Below are 21429 nucleotides of genomic sequence, written 5' to 3' on the forward strand. Positions count from 1 at the left end.
GCTTCATTCTGCACTGTTAGTGAGTGGTGTAAATTATATGAAGAGGGTGAACAGCACTCACCAATTACTGTTTTAAAGCAGAACTCATTCCTATTATTTCCTGTAAGGGCTCATATTTATTTCTCACTACAATGAGCAATAATCAGTCGTTCGCCCAGCCACCTTAAACTCGCTCCCGACTGCGCGCTCCCGCGAGAGCTGCGAGAGGAGCTGTCGGCAGTGAGATCATGGGAGAGTCCACGCTTGGAGAAAGTAGGTTAGCAGGGTAGACTGAGAGGAAAGCAGAGCACAGAGGGGGGGTCCGATCACCGGTCGTTCACCGTGGGACTATTCTGTCAAAAAAGTTGAGCCAAATCTATTCGCCAGTGCGCCGAGACGGTTACGATGCGATCCAAAGCGACTTTATTCACTCTTTTATTTCGCTCGGACTTGACCGAGCGATAGACGAGAGGAGTTTCGGGTAGTTGTTTTTTTTTCTCTGTTTTTGGCCGTGCTTTACGAGAGCTTTCTGCAGCCGGGACGAAGTTAATATTTACAGCGCCAGCTCACTCTGGCTCCAGCGGTTATTTCTCCTCTATCCTGTCAACTACATTAACCACATGTAGCCGAGTTTTTTTTATATCGTGTAACTAAGAGAAAGAAAACATCAAAATGAGAGGTAAGTTGTTTTTAATATGACATAAATCTGTGCATGTATAGTTAAACTTGATGGCAGTGTGGTTTGGTACAGGACTTCTACGGCCACATGTGTGCACACGGGGTCTTGAGTGCGCCTGTTTTTCTCCCAGTGCGCATTAATCCCTCATGACTGGATTAGAGCTGCACGGAGCCCGAGGCTGCATGCTCCACGCTGAAGTTCAGCATGCAGTGTTAACAGCTGGAGGCACACTGTTCAAGTATGATAATTCACTTAAACAGATATTTTTTTTTCTTAAATCATTTCTGGTGTGCTCTCTTTATGGTGAAATCAGTCTGAGACTTTAATTGCTCACATGCGTAATTTTTGCTTTATGATTCATAGCGTTGTCAAATGTGTCTGCTTTTGTGAAATGTGAATCACGTCTCACCTGGGAGTTCTGTAAATTTTAAGGGATCCATGTTAGAGTTATGCAATAAGGAGAGGGAGGGGCATGAGAGGAGGTTGTTGTTAACCAAAACTGCAATTATGTAATCGAGATGTGTTATACGAGTTTATCAGGTTTATGATCAGGTGAATTTAAAACCTAAATTGTGAACATTTTGAGCGCAATTGCATTAAAGAAGCTATTTTCTGGCATTTGTTGGCACACAACCTTCTAATCGTGTGATATTTTGTGTGTATATATATACATATATATATATATATATATATATTAACAAAACATTGCTGAAGATGCTTACAAACTTTGCTTTCGCATTTCTGGGTTTACAAGATAATTCTGAGCAGTGTTAGAGTAGTTGTGTGATGTTGTGATATGATGGCTGTGCCAGCATGGCCGACTGCGTGAGTGCACAGAGGGAGAGGGATCTGGCTGTTCCACTGACCTAGTTATGTCACCCAACATTATACAGCATACGCAGCGGAGGGAGGGGGAGAGGCTCTGGGAAGCGCCGAGCCGCCGGGCGTGCAGCGCCATGTGCGGTTACAGGCGCGCACTGACGCTCAATGACAGGCTGAGTATGAACTTGGGCAGAGGACAGCAGATCATTTTCATTAACAAGGAATGTTGTTTATGTTCAGCGATCTGGTTGTTTTTTATCTGTAATATGTTTTAATTGAAATGCCCTTATATAGAAATACTAAAAATAGACACCAAATATATCTAAAAGGAATATTGAGGTCCTTTTTATAGTAAAATACTTTTTGCATCCCAGAAAGATATACCTTCCTGTGTGCATATCTCAAAAAAAATTACAAGAAACTCATCTTAGTGCAGCATTTTTTACTTGCATCAGTACAGATCATAATTTAACCCTTTAGAACCTGAGCAAAATTGGCTTGATTTCTTTCAAAGACAGGAGAAGGCGGCAGTGAGCAAATTAGCAAGAAACTAGTAAAAATTACAAGAAATTGCCTGAATAATGGTTAAAGAAATAAAAAGTAAAAAACAAGGCCAACTAGACTCGGAAACGTAAACTTAAAAAAGTAATTACGATAATTATAGATTGTTTTCCCCTAGCTTTTTCTTTTTTTCCCTTGCTTTTTGAAAATATAATTTTCTAAATGTACTAATTTCTTGCAGTTTTTGGGTCATTTCTCTCCAGTTAGCTTATTGCACTTTTCCCATGTTTTTGAAAGAAATTGCCCATGGTTTAAAGGATTGAATAGGCAAAAAGACATCTGAGGGATAAATCATCCTTGTCCTAATGTTTACTAATGTTTCTGTTCTTGTGTAACAGTTTTGTCTGACATGACATGCTATTGTTATGCAGGACAGGAAATTAGCTGCAAGCATTTGTTATTTCTTCTTTTTTTGGCAGGGGAGGAAGAGATGAATTTTTTTCACCCATAAAGTGTGTGTGTGTAGGGGGTGGGGGGGCAGGATATCCAAATGCAAACAAACTACTGCCCTTTCTCCACTCGCTGCACTCAAAATGTAGGTTAGTTGTACAACCTGCTGTTTCCTTGTTAGAAAAGCATGTCAGCATTTTTTTCCCCAGTTTGAACATGCATACACACATTTGCAATCTCAATTAGTCCTCTGGCATGCTGACAGGCTCTCAGAGGGCTGTTGGATGTCTGGATCTTGGGCGCTTCCCGCGGTTTACTGTACTGGATAGCAGAGTCCACGTCTTCTGCAGAATGTATTCATTACATAAAGACGTAGTGAAAGATCATGAGACACACATGCTGACGGCTGGTTGAAGAGGCCTATGGAATTCTTTGCTCTAATCCCCCCTCTGTGGGCCTCAGCTTGGCCTCCGCTGGTATTTGTATCTTTTAAAATAGAGCCCCTTGATTTGAATGCACAGCAGCCAGATTATGTATGCATTTTGAATATGTGAGTGAAGTCATCAGTTTTATGTTAATAGTATCATTCTTAGAAAGTGAAATGAAACCATTTAGGGCATATCAGAGAATTGGGCTGTGTGCTACAAAGTGTCAAGTGCAATGAGTTTATAGATTCAAGCAGAGGATGAGAAAACAAATGGTTTTGTTTTCATATCTGAGAATACATATCTGCCCTCTTTGGGTTTATCTCAGCTGGCCTTGAGGGTTTGCAAACACCTCGTGTTACGGGAATAAAACAATCTGGAAAACATTCCCATACTCTCGACATGATTTCAAAAGAGGAAGAGGTGACAAGGGCGACCACAGTGGATTTGTTGTGATCCAGCTCTGTGCCACGCTGCAAGCCTACACCCAACTGTGAGGCATGACACAACAAGTGCTTCAGCGTTGCTAATATGTGAAAAGCTCAAGCACAAGGCCCCCCACCTCCTATTGAGTGCATCTTCTCTTGCTGTGATGAAAGAAATTAACCAGCTATTATTGAGCTTTGCGTCAATCAGATGCTCAAGGGCATTTAGCTTCAGTCTGAACGTTTTTGGGGCTTGCTTAAGAAGCAAACAGCCTGTACTTGCAATAAACAGGTTGTAAGATCATGGATGGATTCCTGAAAGGGCCTCTCGGGCACAGGCCAAGGGGCCCAGACTGTCAGGGGGCTCCCTGGCCTGTACTTACAAAGTGTGTCTCAAATTTATATGTACTGTTTAGGAAGAGTCTTAAATGACTACAAAGAGATGCACAGAAACTGCAAAGAGACACAAAATAACTACAAAAAGGCGTAAAGCAACATCAAGGAGACAACAAACATACACAAGGAGACACAAAATGATGCCAAAGCAACAGAATTTTGACCAAAAATAGACACAAAATTACCTGAGAGACATAAAAATCAGTCAACCTCAATAAGACACAAAATTACTTCAGAGAAACCCAGATGACAACAAAAGACATAAAACAACCACAAACAGACATAAAATTACCTCAGTAAGACCCAAATGTCTACATAAAGACACAAAATTACCTCATTAATAAGCAAATACAATACAAAAACATTACAAAAGAACCACAAATTCTGTGTTTCTTGCAGTTATATAAGAGAGGTGGTGGGGCCCTTTTCATATCTGTGCCCAGGGGCCCATTTTCTCATTATCCGCCCATGAGTAAGATTATAGAACAGAAAAGTGATGTGTGCATGCTTGCACGTATGTAGTGGTGAACATGTGGAGGGTCAAATTTCATCTATTTTTCCATTGACATGCCGTTGACACCCTGACACACTGACACACTGACTGTTTCGCATACGGCTCCTGCAGGAGGAGCTGCTTGTTTCTCACCAAGAAGTGAACAGTTGGAGGAAAAAAATTCTGTGATTTGTCTCTGTCTCTCTCTATCCCACCCCAAAGTGAATTATCCTTTTGCAGAGATAACACGGTTGCACATTTAGCTGGCTGATAAAAACACACTGGGGCCAGCGTGTTTGCAGCTGAACTGTTCAAGTGTCTGTTCCCAGTTTATTTTGTGCAAAGGCTTGGGTGTGCCTCATAAAGTAGTCTGCTTTCTGCTCAAACAGCAGCCATGTTTCAGCAACGCTCTTTGTTTGCCGTTAATTTCAAACCATTTATTGCATTTTGTAACGAGGTTAGTTGTGTTAGTGTGAGGGAAATGTAAAGCGCTGCGTGCAGCCTTCATTCATCATGTTAGCAAAAACCAGGGTTGGTATTGATTTTCTTGGAATGCAGAGTCTCTCCTGAGAGTTAAAGGTCAGATGCCTTAGATCGGTGTTTTAGCGCAGGTCAGCAGTAATATTCAGGGTTAAAGGTAAATGTTGCTTTAACATTAGTGCTGTGTCTCTATTAATGTTGACAGACAGTTTGTCATGTCTGTTAAGTGGGCTCATTATCACCGAGTGTTTGTCTCATAACAGCAGTGTTTTCTGTGGATATGAAAAGACCATTCAATTGATCAAATTTGTAGGTAGGCAGAAAATTGAACGGCAGTTGTTAAAGTTGCTTTTGAAGCACTAAACGCACTTGTTCTAGCTTGTCAAATGTGCACATATATTGTAAGGTTATATGGTAAATCCATATGGTGATTTTTTTAAGTATGATATGACAATAAACAGACTAGTGTTGAGTTTTGGACAGTTTGTCCAATGTTTGTGGTAATTTTTAAGTATTTTCTGATGATTTTTTTCTAAAGCAAACAATGATTTGACCAATCAAGAAAATAATGGATAATAGTATTTAATTACTAAAATAATAGTTTGCTGCAGCTCTATTTTTCTCTCTATTGGTTCAGCGCTAAAAGACGTTATTTCCCTGTTCATTTTCTGTACTTTAAGTTCCAGTGTGTAGGATTTAATAGCACCTACAGGTGAGGTTGCAGGACTGATACCTCTCCCATGTGGCAAGCGTGTAGAACCATGGCGGCCGATGCAAAAACGTAAATTGCCCGTTCTGGGCCTCTGTAGAGACAACATTGCAGACTTTCTGGGAGAGGACCTGTTCTGTATATAGATATAATTGCATATTGTCATATTATATTCTATTCTTGCGAATACAGCCCCCTAAATCTTAGACACTTGAAGAGGTTTAACTGGGTTGTAATTTTTAATTTATCAGTTTACAGACAACACCATCTCATTAAAAAAGAGAGAGCATAAAGGATATATAAATATTTTACAGTCTCTGGGTTGTGCCTGGTTTTCTGCAGAGAGTCAGAGAAGAGGAGTGAGGAAGCATGTACGTGTGGTTGTAGCAGCAGGGGTGGGCGGCTGGGCATCTGTGTAATTCTGGCTCTCAGCACAGGACAAGAATAGATCGGGTTGAAGCAGAGGCTCAATGTCAAAGGCTGGGGTGTGGGGAGCGGGTCGAATAGCTGACATTCAAGTTCAGAGTTTGTCTGCTTTGAGTGGACTGTTGCCAGGTACAGTTTGAGCCGTTACAGTCACATCAAAAGTGGTTTCTCGTTAATAAAACAGCAAAGTGAAGTCAATCCACACAGAAATTCTCATATGGGAAATCAGTGTCGTCCAGTGCTGAGTACTAACTGAACTGCTATGTGGACTTTTCAGGCTTATTGTCATTGCCTTGCTGTCTTAATTTTGTCGTTATGTAACTTGGCCAGTTTTCTGATATAATCTACGAGCCTTCAGGGAGGTGTTTTATGAGGAAGTCTGAGCATTGTTCAGCTCCACCTTAAAACTGGTCTGCGGAGCGTCGGGATCGTGCACGCCTCCCTCCTCCCTCTCCCCCTGCAGTGGGAAAGTGTGTCAGTAGGACAGAATGTCCACATGGGCTGACAGGCTACAGCGCCCGAGTGACAGATGACTCGGCCAATACCAAGGAGGCTGCGAGCACCGCTCAGCCAGTAGGAAAGAGCGAGTCTGCAGAAGGGCGGGGTGTCAGTGTTGCTAGAGTGAGCCTGCTGAATGAGTGTTGTGAGGAATGCTCACAGACGAGAGTTATATAATCGAGAGATGAGGGAGGGGTGGAGGGGAACCTGAGAGAAAGAGAGGAAGGGAGGGAGGGAGATATTTTTCCATTGCATGCCTGCAGCTGCCCTGATCAGTTGGAGTATTTTAGTCAACAGTTTTAGAGTAGAGACAGCCGACTGTGTCATTAGAGAGGAAAAGAAGTGGAAAGTTGTGTTTTCCAGTACCCAAGAGTGCAACAAGTCCTTCTCACTCAAAAAGTGGTTTTCCATTTACATGCGGTGCAAATGAGATTTTGTACACCAGTCTAAGATTTCATGCAGAAGGGCTGAGCAACAACTATCTTGTGATGTAGCTGCTGTTGTTTTTTTCTTTGGTCAAGAAAGAAGGGGCCTTTGTGTGCATGTCATGTGTGCGAGTGTCATGTGACTCCCTATCTGTTTGTGTACTCTGTTCCCTCATGGGGGCCACATGAAGGGTGCAGACAAACTGTTTCAAGTTATCTTCTCTTGAACTGCATGTGCTTATTGCAACAGTTTTGTTTTTTTTTTCAGATAAGGTGCCATCAATGTAAGATGTGTTTTTATTTTCAAGTACTGCAATCTGGTGCAAAATACAGGATTTGTCTCTGTTTTAGATTCCAAAATGTTCCTAATAGTATTGACAAAACATGAATGCTTTTCAGTTAATCCTGAGTTTTTACAAAAACATCGGATAAGAGAAAGGGTTGTGTTACAGGCCTACTTTTACTAATATTCGGTTAACAGTCAAAGACACGGCCGCCTCCACTAATGAGGCATGTTTTAACCAGAGGGACTGACCTCAGGATAACAGACTGTTCTCAGAAACAAAATGTATCTATGAGTCTTAACCCTTTAAGATTGTAAAATCTTAAAAAAAAAAAATATATATGATTCAAGGGCTCCCAGAGAAGGGAGACAAGGATATGTGCAACACAACAACTCATGAAATAGAGATTGTTAAAAGCTTTGCAGCTGCATTCAGATCAACTGAAGGCCCTTCTCATAGAGCGTGGAGTACACAGAGTTACAGCAATTTAACTGTGACAAGATAAAAGCATGGGCGACCTTTTCAAGGACTACAGAAGATACAAAGGAGCTAATTTTGGCCGAGGTTTATAGCCAGTGGAAACATTATGGAACAACATTAATGATCAGCAAAACAGAGGCAAAAATTGTGTCTGAAATTTGTTGGGCTTATTGTGATGGCGAAACAGCCAAGAATTAAGATTAAAGGATCTCATATTTTTTTGTCATTAAGTGGGGAGCAGTTCTCTTGCAGTCAGCACTCTAGAGGAAGATTCAATTTAGGATAATTAGCCATCTTGTCGGGTGTAAATGAAACTAATTGTATTAGCTGGATCATTTGCATACCATTAGTAATGGTTGATATGTTTATTGATGATTTGCCCAAATGGCTACAAATAAATGGAGAGTATTAAAGGTCCAGTGTGCAGGATTTAGTGGTATCTAGTGGTGAGCCTGCAGATTGCAACCAAAGAAACTTCTCCCGTGTGCCAGGCGTGCAGAAGAACTACAATGGCTGACGTGAAAACACAAATGGCCCAATCGAGAGACAGTGTTGGGTTTGTCCATTCTTGGCTACTGTTGAAACATGGCGGACTCCATGGAACAGGACTCACTCCATATGTAGATATAAACAGCTCATTATATGTAACAAAAACATTTTTAGTTTCAGGTGACTGTAAACTAATGAAAATGTAGTTATGGAGATTATGAAGATTTCTGCTATTATATACCCTTAAATCCTACACATTGGACCATAAGTGTATATTAGGTAACACCAGATGAGACAGGAGGTAAAGAGGATCTTTAAAAAAAATAAAATAAAAACTAACTAGTGAGGTTTAGAAGCAAACTATGACTTTTTAGTTATTTTCTTGTAGTAACTCTTTTTTGTATTGAAAGATGTATATTTGGATTTTTTTTTCTATGGTGTCAGTTGGTAACTTATTATGCTGCCTGTCTGGGTCAGGACACTATTTTTAATCTTGAGGTTTTTGGGTTTTTTTGTTAAATAAAGTTTGATAAATATTCTTTTTAAATAGGTGGAATCAGCAGTGATCTGTAAGTAATTATACAATTTGATAAGAGCAGTTTTTGTGCCTTACAGATGCCACTGGAGAGCCTAAAAAATCAAAAATTAGACAGAAAATCATTGACAAAATCTCGGATAAAGTCTGGCGTTCAAATTAGGTCAAATAAGGTCTTCTGTGAAAGTATGTCATGTTTGAATCAGTGAATCATGTCACCTAATACTGTGTGAGTGTTTAGATATGACTGTTTTTGGCAACAGTCCACAGTATGACTCACTAGCATCAAACAAGGAAAAGATGTAACTGCTGCACTTGGCTAAGCAGATGTTTGCTGATAGTCTAATCTCTCCCTCACTCTGTGTGATAATCTAACCGCTCTCGTCAATGTTGTTTTTGCTCCTGCAGCTCAGATCGAGGTCATCCCTTGTAAGATCTGCGGGGACAAGTCCTCAGGAATCCATTATGGAGTCATCACCTGTGAAGGCTGCAAGGTGAGGAGGGAACACAGAGAGTAAACGAGGTTCCTGATCACCAACCAACCTGTTTCACCTCAAATAAATGTGCGTGTCATTTACAGTGTTTGCATGTGTGTGTTTGTGCGTCTAGGGATTCTTCCGTCGCAGCCAGCAGAACAATGCCATGTACTCTTGTTCCCGCCAGCGGAACTGCCTGATCGACCGAACTAACCGTAACCGCTGCCAGCACTGCCGCCTACAGAAGTGTCTGGCTCTGGGCATGAGCAGAGATGGTAAACACACAAAGAATGCACTGTTTTTTTTAAACACACTTCCTTTAACTATGGCATTCAGTAGTGAACTTCATAATTCACCACAGGTGAGGTTTATTTATCTTTCTGTCACAGAGGGGAAGTTTAGTAGATGTGTTTCTCTGAGTGCGTTTGTTCCTTTAATTTAAAGCTGATACCAGGAGAATTTGAAGTGCACAGTGCTAATGTTTCACATCAGCTGTCGTGAGAGGGCTCACCACTTGTTGCCCTCTTCTGAAAAAGTATACAGTATATAGAGGCTGCAGAGGTGACGGACTGTCATCATGCAAACTGGATATAGGGACTGGAACATACAGTACTTATGGATAAGGTGGCAGAAGTGTCTAAGCCAGAAATATTACAATTAGATTGAGGTGACAGCTGCAGGAAAAAGATGTGAAACTGGTTATGTTTGACCACAGCAAACCAGCGAAATCTCTTTGCTAAAGTAAAAAATATGAATAAAAGATTTTTTTCATTTAAGTCACATGCTAAGTGTTAATAGCATGAGTTGTGTTTTGTTTTTCTACTATACAGGGTTCCCACACATTTTTATGGATACAGTTTTATAACATTTCCATGATTTTTCAAAGAGCAAAAATATTTGTTTTTCTTGCCCAGCTTGTTTTGTTTTACACACAACACATTTCTATGGTTTTTCCAAAACTTTGAATAGTCTTCCATGACTATTCCAGGCCTGGGATATGTGATTGTGAAATTCTATTACTTGACCATGGAAACCCTGGCTTTAATGAAATGCAATTTATCTCTGCAGCGGTCAAGTTTGGTCGTATGTCCAAGAAGCAGCGTGACAGCCTCTACGCTGAAGTGCAAAAACACCAGAAGTCTCAGGAGTGTGTGGGCTCCGCAGGCGTGGGTGCCACTGCTCTGTCTTTACCCAAGGAAGACATTGTCTGCGGCGGTGGCGGTGAGGATGTTGAAGAGGGTCTGAGCCGGTCCTACAGCAGTGGGGGCTCCAGCTCCACCCTCAGTGACCTGGATGACATCGCAGCACTGCCTGACCTGTTTGACCTGCCTCTGACCCCTGAAGAGGCCAGCGAGTACTGCAGCCTGGAGCTGCTTGGTGGTGGCGGAGCCAGCACCGGCAACACCTCCAACTCATCGTCCTCATCCTCCTCCTCATCCTTGTCTAATCAGAATTCCCCGCAGCAGACTATGCTGGACGGGGTAGACGGCAATGGGATCCAGCTCCTGCATAGTCACACTCATCTGCTGCTGGGACACACACACACACTGCTGGACCAGCTGCCTGATGACTGCTCAATAACAGACCTTGGTGAGTACTGACTATGATAACGGACAAATAATTTATTCTTTTATTTACAGTGAAAATACATCAAAGTCTCAAATTGTGGCTGGGGCCTTCATGTACTTCAAGCAACTACAATTTTTTTTTTTACAAATTTCTCTCATTTTGTGTTGATTTTGGCACCCCCTGTGGATGAAAGCAGTAATGTTTCCACAGCGCTGTAATGTAACTGAGTACTTTTATTGAAGCGCTTGAGTGTAATAAGAACCCTTTAACACCAGGATCGACATCAGGTTTCTTAACTAGCATTTAAACTTCTGAAACCTGAGAAAAGCTCAGCACCTACGTAAATTTGTATATTGATAAAAAACCGCATCTTGCAATCTGATCATAAGTAGAATAGACATATTACACACCTGTGTAGGAAAAAGAGTTCAAATTCAGTTCAGAATTACTTTTGAATCCTTTCAAGTCCCCAAATTCTCTCCATCTGCTGTATAATCGACCAAGGTTGACTCATGTTTTGGCCCGTGCTCTATCATTTTCCCTTTTTGCTTTTTTGTTCTTTTCTTTCATTTATTTTATTTGCTTGTTAAAATGTAAACATAGGCTCTTCTGGTCTGTGTGCCGTTAATAATTTCATCTGGTTTGGGAGGAATCTGATCCAGGGCAAACACTAAGAATATCTGCATAGAAATAGCCAGTCTTTTTGCTGGTGGTTTGCTAATGTAGCTCTTGAAGATCAATATTAAATTGAAACTGTTTCCTAACCAGTTAAAAACTCCTTGTATATAGCTGCTTTTAATGAAAAGAGGTTGTGGCCTTTATACTTGAGACAAGATAAAATAAGAGCCATTTATATGTGAGGCCCCCTTTTTAAATATTTTCTTCTATTGCTCATGTTTTTCATGCTAATTTTCTTGCTCGGTGCTCTTAAGCAGCTCAAAACTTCCTCCAACTGTTATCTGCTTTTATTTTTGACGTCAGAGTGAATCATGAATGAAATGAAGTTAAATGAAATGAGAGCAAATTTAATTGAAACAGACAAGACAAGGGCAAGATAAAATGTGAAAAACAAGCAGGAAACAAGCAATATTAAAAACATAGGACACAAAGCAGTATAAGCTAAAAAACAGGAAAGACAGATAAAGGGATGACAGCAGGTTGCTATAAATACGGTTGTATTTATAGACGAAAGCAAAGGCATTTTCAGAGCGGTGTCTCTGGAAGCCTTGGGGAAGAATACATTTATATTTTATTTTACATCTTTATGGTTGCTGGCAACAACAAACTGCATGAGGCTTTAAATAGGACTCTGGGGACTTTTACAGGAAGCAGTGAGTAAATATTGTGACTGTTGGGTATTATAAGTGCAGGAGTTGGAAAAGATCCCAACAGCTGTGGAGATAAAATGAGAAGATGAGCCATTAGCACTTAATCTCGTCGGGGGGCATCACTGGCAAACATAACAGCAGAGTGGTGCAAAGCATTTAGTTATTCAAGGTCGTGCTGCCGTGCTGATGTGTAAGTATGTAAATAATACCAGTGTTACACTCAGCCTGCTGCTTCCACCACAAACAACCTGAGTGACAAAACACTGAACTTCATCAGTGTATGCTTTTCTTTCTTATCTTTTGCAGAGCGTATAACTCAGAGTATTGTTAAGTCACACTTGGAGACGTGCCAGTACAGCGCTGACGACATGAAGAGATTCACCTGGGTACAATACTCACCTGAGGAAACACGTGCTTTTCAAAACAAGGTACATGATGCATACTTTATCCTTTCCACACAGTACATATGTCAGACGACTGGAAGTCAATTCATTCCTATGAGAAATTCAATGTGTTTGCAAAACTCCTTTGATTTTTTTTTAGGTTTTTTGGTATTTGCCTTGACAAAGTTGAAAAAATTAACTTTTGTGGCAGATTGCAGACAGCGCTAATCAAATATAATATGAATCAAGATTCTGTTACTGTATTGCCTATTTCTAACCTCCAGTGTTTTCAGAAATGTATTTTATTGTACTGTTTAGCTGTAAAACCAGAAAGTTTGCTCTGGCTGGTGGGTGGTGGTTCGATTTGGCTCGACTGTTTCCATCATGGTGGTCGGGTCACAAACGTTTTCATTTTACAACTAAACAGTAACCTAAAATATGTTTCTGAAAAAGTTAGAGGTGAGAAATAGGCGATGCAGTTACAGAATCTTTATTCATATTTGATCAGCGCTGTCTAGTTTGACACTTTGATCACAGTTCACGTGCAGTGATCGACAGACTCCTCGACTTGGATCGCTTTGTTTTCATTGTCATGTGGTTAGGCTGTTAGAAGCGTCAGGAGGAGGCAGAGGAACATGATGCCTTTTTCACAAACTACCTGTCTCATGGACTAGTATCTGGATATTATCACGGTTTCAACAAATATGACAAAAAGTTATTTTTTATAAAAGTCACCAACTAAAGGTTTGAAATTCATGTGTGTCAAGTCTGCTCTTGTCATACATTCGAAGCACTGAAAAGTATTAATAACAGCTCAGCCTAAAAACTAGGGTGCTTAGATTATTTTATTAGTGCAAAAATACAATATCAAGTATAAGTATATTTTAAAAAACTAACTTTATTTATTTTGCTGATACATTGTTTTAGTCATACAAAAAAAGTAATATCTGTTTGGTTAATGCAAATACTGAATGTGATTTCCTGCTGAATGATTACTATGGTGTTTTTTTATTCTGTATTTATGTCAGTAGACGTCATGTTTGTTTTTTGTGTCACTTTCTTCAGTCAGCTGAGTGGATGTGGCAGCAGTGCGCGCACCACATCACCAACGCCATTCAGTATGTGGTGGAGTTTGCCAAACGCATTGCTGGCTTCATGGACCTGTGCCAGAATGATCAGATTATATTGCTGAAAGCAGGTCAGTGTTCAGTCTAAAAATGCTCATGTCTCATATACTCGATTCATGGAGTTATTTCTTGCAAAGTAAACAAAGTCTGAAATTTGCTAACTTTAGTTTCTTCCTGTTTTTTTTGTCTCCAACCCTCTGCCTTTGCTTTTTTTGCCATCTGTTTATTTGTTTTATTAAATTACACACACCTGGTCTGAACACGGGGGCGAAAACCTGATTCTGGAAACAAAAAATTAATTTACTTTCTTTATCTATTCAACACATAAATATATATATATATATATATATATATACTCTATGTAAATCTTTTGAACTAAAAAAAAATCTTTGTGGATATTTTTTTAATGGTTCAAAAATGTCATTACATATGCCGTGCACCAATCCGGGTCAAAATTATTTACATTTTGTTGTGTTGTTTTGTGCATGTTGGAGCATCTTGTCTCCTCTCTGTCCCTCCCTCCCCCCTTCCTCCTCTCTCTCCATCTCTCCATGTCTTTGCCTCTATCTGTGGCTCCCCTTTCAGGCTGTCTGGAAGTCCTGCTGATACGCATGTGCCGAGCTTTCAACGTAAACAACAGCACCATTTTCTTCAATGGGAAGTTTGCCCCGGCTCACTTCTTCAAAGCACTTGGTGAGGATCAGATGTGGTTGTGTAAGCGCTAAAGCATTCGGATAATTGACAGGGTGACACATAAAAGCCTCTTAGCGTTTCGCACTCTTTACGTAAGTCAGAAAGGCTTTTTCACACGCACTGTGTGATAATCACTATTAATGCCAAAGAAAGCGACAGTGATTCCTCTGCACCGACTGAAGCGATTCTTTATTTTAAATTACATGTTTGTGGCAATTGTTCTTAAAATTACTCCATAAGACAGCATCGCCAGCTTCAATCTTATCAACAGCAGTATTTTAAAGCCAGAGCTAGCTTTAAAAAAGGTGTAACTGAAAGCCTCAGGCTGAGTGTTGGTTTCTAATTTCTGAAGCATTGTCTCGTTGCTTTAGTACCAGAACTGTTTAATAATGCAGCCTAATGGAAAAAAACAAAAACCATTAAACACAGCAGTAAACAGAACGATAAACTAATTTCAAGACCCAGTGAAATGAAATACACGCTCGCAGTTTTAATCCTTTGTCTCTGTGTTAACAGGTAATTTGTTTCTTGTTAAATGCCAAATATTTGTCAAAAATCAGTATAATTTCCACATTTTTACACAATCAGTATGACTGAGAATGACTGAGAATTATTAAACAGAGCATCTCTGTTTTAACTGCTGCAGCATTTCTAGCTTTCTCAGCACTGGTTCAGCTACCCCAGACTCTCAGTGACCAGATGAATGTTTTTAAATCATCTCACATGATGCTACTTGGCCAATCAAATCTGTGCATTTGTGATAAAAGTCCTGTCATATCTTTTTCTGTAAATTAGTTTCAGTTGTTTGATTATTCCTCTTCCATTCAGGGGTGTTTACAACAGTGAAAAAAAAATCAAGTGAGGCTTTCGGCAACTTGCAAACCACATCAGTCAATTAAAAAAACAAAAAAACAACAGTCTTCCCCCTTAATGAGTTGTCGCAGCTAACAGAGCAACAAGAAGAGAGACAGGGAGATATATAGATGTTTGGATATCATTAGGCAAAACTTTTTTCATTTCATTTTCATGATAATGTGGTGGATGTCTAATTCAGCCATCTCCCCCTCATCCTCCTCCCATCAGTCCAGGATTTGATTTTTGTCGCTCTTAAAACAGTGCACCATTCAAATATTCAATTTCACCAGGAAATATGTCACTAGGACCTCAAGTTGTGTCACTTTAACAACAATATATCATGCCAGTCAAAACATCCGTTTTTCTCTGTGAGCTGAATCAAATTTGATTATAATATTTTTACACTAAGAGGAGCCAGAGTTTCCCATCCGGGCCAATATGGCCAACACTAGCAGAATAAGTCATTTTTGCCTCTGTCATCCTGGTTTAGTTATTTCATTTTAAAAGGACTGTCAAAGTCTACCAGCTATTATGACTGACAATAATGTATGTATGTCCTGTGTTTCTGCAGGCTGCGATGACCTGGTCAGCGCAGTGTTTGACCTGGGGAAAGGACTCTGCCGTCTACAGCTGTCTGATGAAGAGATGGCTCTGTTTAGTGCTGCCGTTCTTCTATCTCCTGGTGATTATTCCTGCATTTATCGCTTTCTCGCTCACACATACACACAGGCCACAATCACAAACATGCTCCAAGAAGATTATACTGCAAAATCATAGTAGTCTATTCAGTGTTCCAATCTTGGTAACGAAGGTCACACTGACAATCAGTAGCAACTGCAGGATGCCCATTTTCAGCTTACATATTCAACACAATATATACATAATAGATTTTTTTGTTGTTGATGTCTCACATGTTGAGTTTCAGTGTGTTTTTGCAGATTATTTAGCTAACTTGTTAAGATTTTTCATTATAAAACTGGTCATTTTTCTCTGTGTGTTTAAATTTCAACTTCTGACAGTAGTGGAAGAAATATTGTGATCCTTACTCAAGGAAAATGTACTTAAAGTATAAAAAAGTACTCTTTATGCAAAATGACCCCTCTCAGAGTGTCACTATATAAATTATTTGAATAATATTATTGATGCATCTATGTAAGCAGCATTTTAATGTTGTCAATGTAGGGATAATTTTAACAATTTAAGACACTGTAGTTTAGAAGAATGCTTAATATTTTTTTAAAAATTAATCGTATGTTTTAGATCTTGACCTCAAAAGTAACACAGCTATCAGATAAATGTAGTGGGGTAAAAAGTACATTGTTTACCCCTGAGATGCAGTGGTAAACAGTATAAGTAAAAGTATATAGTAAGAACACTGAAATGCTCGAGTCAAGTACAAGCACCTCAAAATTGTACATAAGCACAGTACTTAAGTAAATGTACTTTCGCCACTGACTTCTTTATCACATTTCTGGATTGCCAGTGCAAGAGAGCAAAGAAAGTACTTGGTACATGAGGTCATTTTCTTAAACAATACTTAACATCTTTAAAAGCAGCAGCCTGCGGATCCTTGAGGTCATGTTTGGAGGCCTAATATGGTTTGAATTTAAAGGCCTTTAAAGTAAATTTTAGAGGAAATCCTTAAGTTTCCAAACATATCAGAAATGTCAGGTTGAATTTTAAGGAAATGTGTACAAATTATGTGCAAGACTTCTCATATGTGTGCATTTGATTACAAGAAACCAAGTTCTAAATTTGAATATTTCACCTTGTAAACATCATATTGTGTCAAGCTGATGCAGAATATAAACTGTTGGACAATGTGGATGAAATCTTCTTAAGGAGAAACAAAATTATGTGTTAATGGGTTTTTTAATTTCTTCCCCATAGATCGACCCTGGCTAACAGAAGGCCAAAAGGTTCAGAAACTGCAGGAGAAAGTTTACCTGGCTCTGCAGCACAGTCTACACAAGAGTGGTGCTTCTGACGAGAAACTGGACAAGGTAAAGTGACAACCCCTCATAGAAATGTACACACATAAAGACACATATATGAACCTGTCTGCTCCCAACCTAATCAATCTGTAGTGAAATTTTACAATTGTACTGTCCGCTTTGACCATCAATTTCACATCAGTACAGGCAAAACTGTAGAAATGATGCCAGACATTAGATCGATCGGGGACCGCAGTTCTGTGGCCGCACATGGTCAGGACATCAAACTGGTCACTTCATACAAATACTTAGGGATCCATATTGATAATGAGCTGAACTGAGTGTCTGTGCCGAGAATACACCACTTTCTTTGCGGATTCAGAGTTTTTTGTGTATGTAAGAATATTATATTGATTTTCTAGAGTGACGATAGAGTCAGTTTTACATTATGGCATCACCAGCTGGTATTCAGGTTTTATTGTAATGCTGCTACTTCAATAAGTAGAAACTGATTTTTTCCACTTTCAAATTAAGCTGCTACACCACTTAAAGTCGAATTCAAAGTTTTTTGTTAATTTTTGGTTTTGTTCATTTTACTATGATGCTGTGATAAGTGGAATTGCAATCAATTTTTTATTTGTTATGACTGAGAATAAGTTATAACACTACTTTGGAGTGGAATTATGATTATATTACTAATTTATAGAGTTATGCAATTTTATTACAATGCTACAACTAAGTGGATTTGAGAGCAATTTCTGTAGACATATTTTACTTTGTTATTTTGTTGAAAAAGCAAATGTCTGATTTGACGCAGTAATTTCCCTTTATCCAAGACAGTTTTCTCTTAAGGGAGACAAATAAAGTAACCTTGACCTTGAACTTAGCTTTGTTTTTCATCTGTCCCCACAGATGGTGTCCAAGCTGCCCATCATGAAGTCTATCTGTAACCTCCACATCGACAAACTCGAGTTTTTCCGTCTGGTCCACCCAGAGACCGCCTACAGTTTCCCACCACTGTACCGGGAAGTGTTTGGCAGCGAGATGTCTCTGCCGGACTCCACCGACAGTTAGACAGACAGATAGAGAAACAAGAGAGATGGAGAGAGTGTATTAAGAGGTAGGGAAGCAAAAAAAAAAAGGAGAGACAGAGAAGGATAGAGATGTTGAAGCTCAACAACCAGCAGTTATGAGACAATCCAGGACTTAAAATACTCCGTCTCCCATGATCCCAAAGTAGTCCTCCACTTTCCCAGCAGGCAAAGCACCTTACACTACAGACCACACATGCTCATGGTCCTCTGCATATTGTAGCATTAACAACAAGCGGATGGGTGTCGTTAATAATGAGAGCCCGCTAGGCATGAGACAGCTCCAAGCTCTAACACTTGTTTTTAACATCGGATCCACTATGGATCACCCAACCAGTTATGAATGTACCTCAACGATAAGCACCAGTGCACAAGCCAGAACCCAACAACAGTGAATGTACAAACCCCTGAGTTTTCCACAAAGTATCGGAATGAAGTTGATGCAGACACTATTAATACAGCTCTCAGTCAATATTTCTGTCTACATTAGTGCATCTCAGTATGGTACGCCTGCGTATTCATACAGACAATATCCTTGTACTGACCATCACTTAGGGACCAAGATCATGAGTCATTTTCTCTGCGATGAAAATAAACACACAGACATGATGTGACTCACGGCTTAGGCTACGAACCAGTTTCACTCACATTTAGACAGTGTTCGGTGCTGCCTTTTTTTGTAGGCTTTTGTAAATGCAATGAGAAACCTCAGTCCCATGCACCCCTTTCCTTGTAAATGCCACTTAGAGACAGGACAAGATGAAATTATCTTTAATTTATATACACATTTATAAACAAATATTTTAAATAAGAATGTAAATAGATGACTATATATGGAGAGAGTTAGAATGTGTGAGTTCAGTTCAGAGAGCGAGGGAGAGAGAAGTGTAGAAGTGAGATGCAGAGAAAAGACGGATGTTTCAGGAGCGCTGATATTTGGACTCGTTGCCTGGACTACTTCCTCTCTTGACAGTACTCTCAGGTTTCCATGGCAACAATCTCCCCTTGCCCTGACGGTGCCTGGGTTGGGCGCCGTCACCGCGCAAGCGACGGGGGTGGACACTTGTTGCAGATGCGACACAGCAGGGGAGGGACAGTGTACCCAAACAAAGGCGCATAAACATTGCCTTGCATATGAACGGAGAGCTTTCAGGCTGTCGCTGCACACGAGGACAAACAAGGACACTAAGGACAAGAGACAGCAAGGCAAAAGATGGCTTCATGAACTGTATGATAAAATGGGACACACAGGGTCTCCCCGCCTGTTTATAACCAGCAGCAGTCAGTCAGTAGGTGTAGTATAACTGTCTTTCACTCATGTTTCAGTTGGTTAAAGGCCAGAACGACGATGATCCAGGATATGTATCATAAACCCTCCTTGCTGGTTGGAGCAACTGTATTATTTTGTACATTTGCTGTTCCTCTCTCCTTTAGTCCTAAACACTTGTCCAAACACCAAGCACTTATACTTTCCTCTTCCTCACTGGACACTAGACTAAGGCCAGACAGAGCTACCAGCTGCCCCCTTGAGTTGGGCCTCAATGCCAGTAAGACTTAATAGTTTTCAGTCAATCTGTTCTATTAATTTTGTCTCTTATTCCATATCTGTCACTCAAGGTCAGCCATAGCTGTTTACATTTTCCATGTACATAAACAACACGCTCTCTGAAGGTTGCATTGAGATGATGATGATGATGATGATGATGATGATAATGTCTTACTCGGGTTGCTGTGAAGTTCTTGAGCAGAGTCTGAGGAGGACCTGCCGCTCAGGGAGCTAGCTGTGGTCTCTCGTCCCTTTATTACCAGTGTCGTCTTTTAGCCTTGTGCTCCTCACACCTTTTGCACCTAAGATGAGACCCGTAACCATAATCACTGTGGACGTAAGTTCTATTTTTGTGAATGTTACTCACAAAGTGTCAAAGCCCCTTCCCATTTGTCCTAATATTGTGACATCAAATTTACAAGACATAGGAATTTAAAAAGAAAAAAAAAAACAAAATCAGTCAGAGTTAAAATCATTATTAGGGTTTAATGTTTCTTTTTGCTGTGATTTTCATTTATTTGTCAGTCTTTTATCCACCTTTTTTTTTTCTTTGTGTCTCCACTTTTGTCTGGTAAAGTCAGTGATCTATTTTTTTTAATTGAAGAAAGATTAGGTACAAACAAAAAAGAATAGTTTGTCTCCCTTCTCTTTCCCTGTATGACAAAATGTACAAGAGGTATATTACTAGTCCAAGAGTAACTGAGTCACACAGCTCGATATATATTGTTGTCCAATGGGATACATTATATGTGGTTTTAAGAATGTAATAAATTGTTTCTTTTTCTTTTAAAATGTTTAATTGAGCCTTATTTGAAATTTAATTTGGCTTTCATGTTGATATGCATATATGATGGGTCTCTGCATATTATTGACTGATGTCTATAGAGTCACTACAGTCACTACAGACGTCTAATGAGTCACTGATCTGATATTATAGTCCTGCAGATGGAAATGGCCACAACTATTCTAATGTTTTGAAACACACATGGATGAATTACTAAACAGGTCAACCAGAAAAAGACTCAAAATGACTACAAAGAGACACAAAAAATACACAAAAAGATTTAAAGGAACCACAAAGAGACACAAGTTAACAACAAATACAGAAAAAACGGCCACAAAGAGACCCAAAACAACCAAAAAAGACATAGCATTACCTCAAAAAGATACAAAATAACCATAAAACAGACAAAAACAACCACCAGGAGACACAAAATGGCTACAAATCACCACAAATGACCAAAAAAGACAATAAAAATACCTCAGAGAGACACATTAATGTTCAGGTTTACCCAGGAAACAGGTCTAAAAAAAGTTTTTTTCTTAAGCATTCAACTATCTCTCAAAGCTTTTGCTCCAGGAAACTGTGATGAGGAACTATTTTTCTAAAATTTAATAAACCAGATTATATGTCAAGTAGGTGGCGTGGTGCAAAACAGCTCTGGCATGTAGAATATTTTTCAAGCACTTTGCATTTGCAACTTACCACTTTAAATGTTTGTATTTTGTATTTCTTGTAAGTACCCTCTGAACCCCAAAACCTGCCAGTAGGTTTGAAAGGCATGTTTTCCTTTAAAATCACCAATAAACAGCATTTATCATAGCCATAAACTGGAGAGAAAAGTGATATTTCAGTTCACTTTAGTTCAGTGTTTTTATTCAGTAACCATACATAACAGAATAAGTACAAACAAACTGTATAAACAAAAGTAACAGTTTATATATTAAGTAGTGACTAAAAAAGGCTCAGGAAGACACAAAAGCTCATAAATGCCTTTCCCACATTCTTATCATTAAATTATCACATCAAAAACTCTTTTAACATATCTCATTTAAACTTAATCAAAAACAAACCAAGTGCACTAACCAGGTCCTGTAAAACAGTATATATATATGTATATATATATATACACACACACACACACACACAC

At 39.4% G+C, this 21429-nt stretch overlaps 1 protein-coding gene across 1 annotated transcript; it reads left to right on the plus strand.

Moving 5' to 3' along the window:
• The first annotated feature begins 205 nt into the window (after positions 1-205).
• Positions 206-20290, plus strand: LOC121951407 (nuclear receptor ROR-beta-like). The gene is made up of 10 exons (XM_042497718.2): positions 206-658; positions 8905-8990; positions 9106-9247; positions 10041-10562; positions 12176-12297; positions 13318-13450; positions 13965-14072; positions 15499-15609; positions 16818-16930; positions 17774-20290. Exons 1-10 carry the CDS (start codon positions 652-654, stop codon positions 17933-17935), a joined length of 1506 nt encoding a protein of 501 aa, XP_042353652.1. The 5' UTR covers positions 206-651; the 3' UTR covers positions 17936-20290.
• The last annotated feature ends 1139 nt before the right edge of the window (positions 20291-21429 follow it).

This window comes from Plectropomus leopardus, chromosome 12, assembly GCF_026936395.1.
Source record: "Plectropomus leopardus strain MGB_pleo_1.0 chromosome 12, ASM2693639v1, whole genome shotgun sequence".
Lineage (NCBI taxonomy): Eukaryota > Metazoa > Chordata > Actinopteri > Perciformes > Serranidae > Plectropomus > Plectropomus leopardus.

Bases quoted from the DNA above. Each gene is read 5' to 3' on its own strand.
- LOC121951407 (XM_042497718.2), top strand. The intron at 8,991-9,105 runs GTGAGGAGGGAA...TTGTGCGTCTAG, and splicing joins TCACCTGTGAAGGCTGCAAG to GGATTCTTCCGTCGCAGCCA. The intron at 16,931-17,773 runs GTAAAGTGACAA...CTGTCCCCACAG, and splicing joins CTGACGAGAAACTGGACAAG to ATGGTGTCCAAGCTGCCCAT.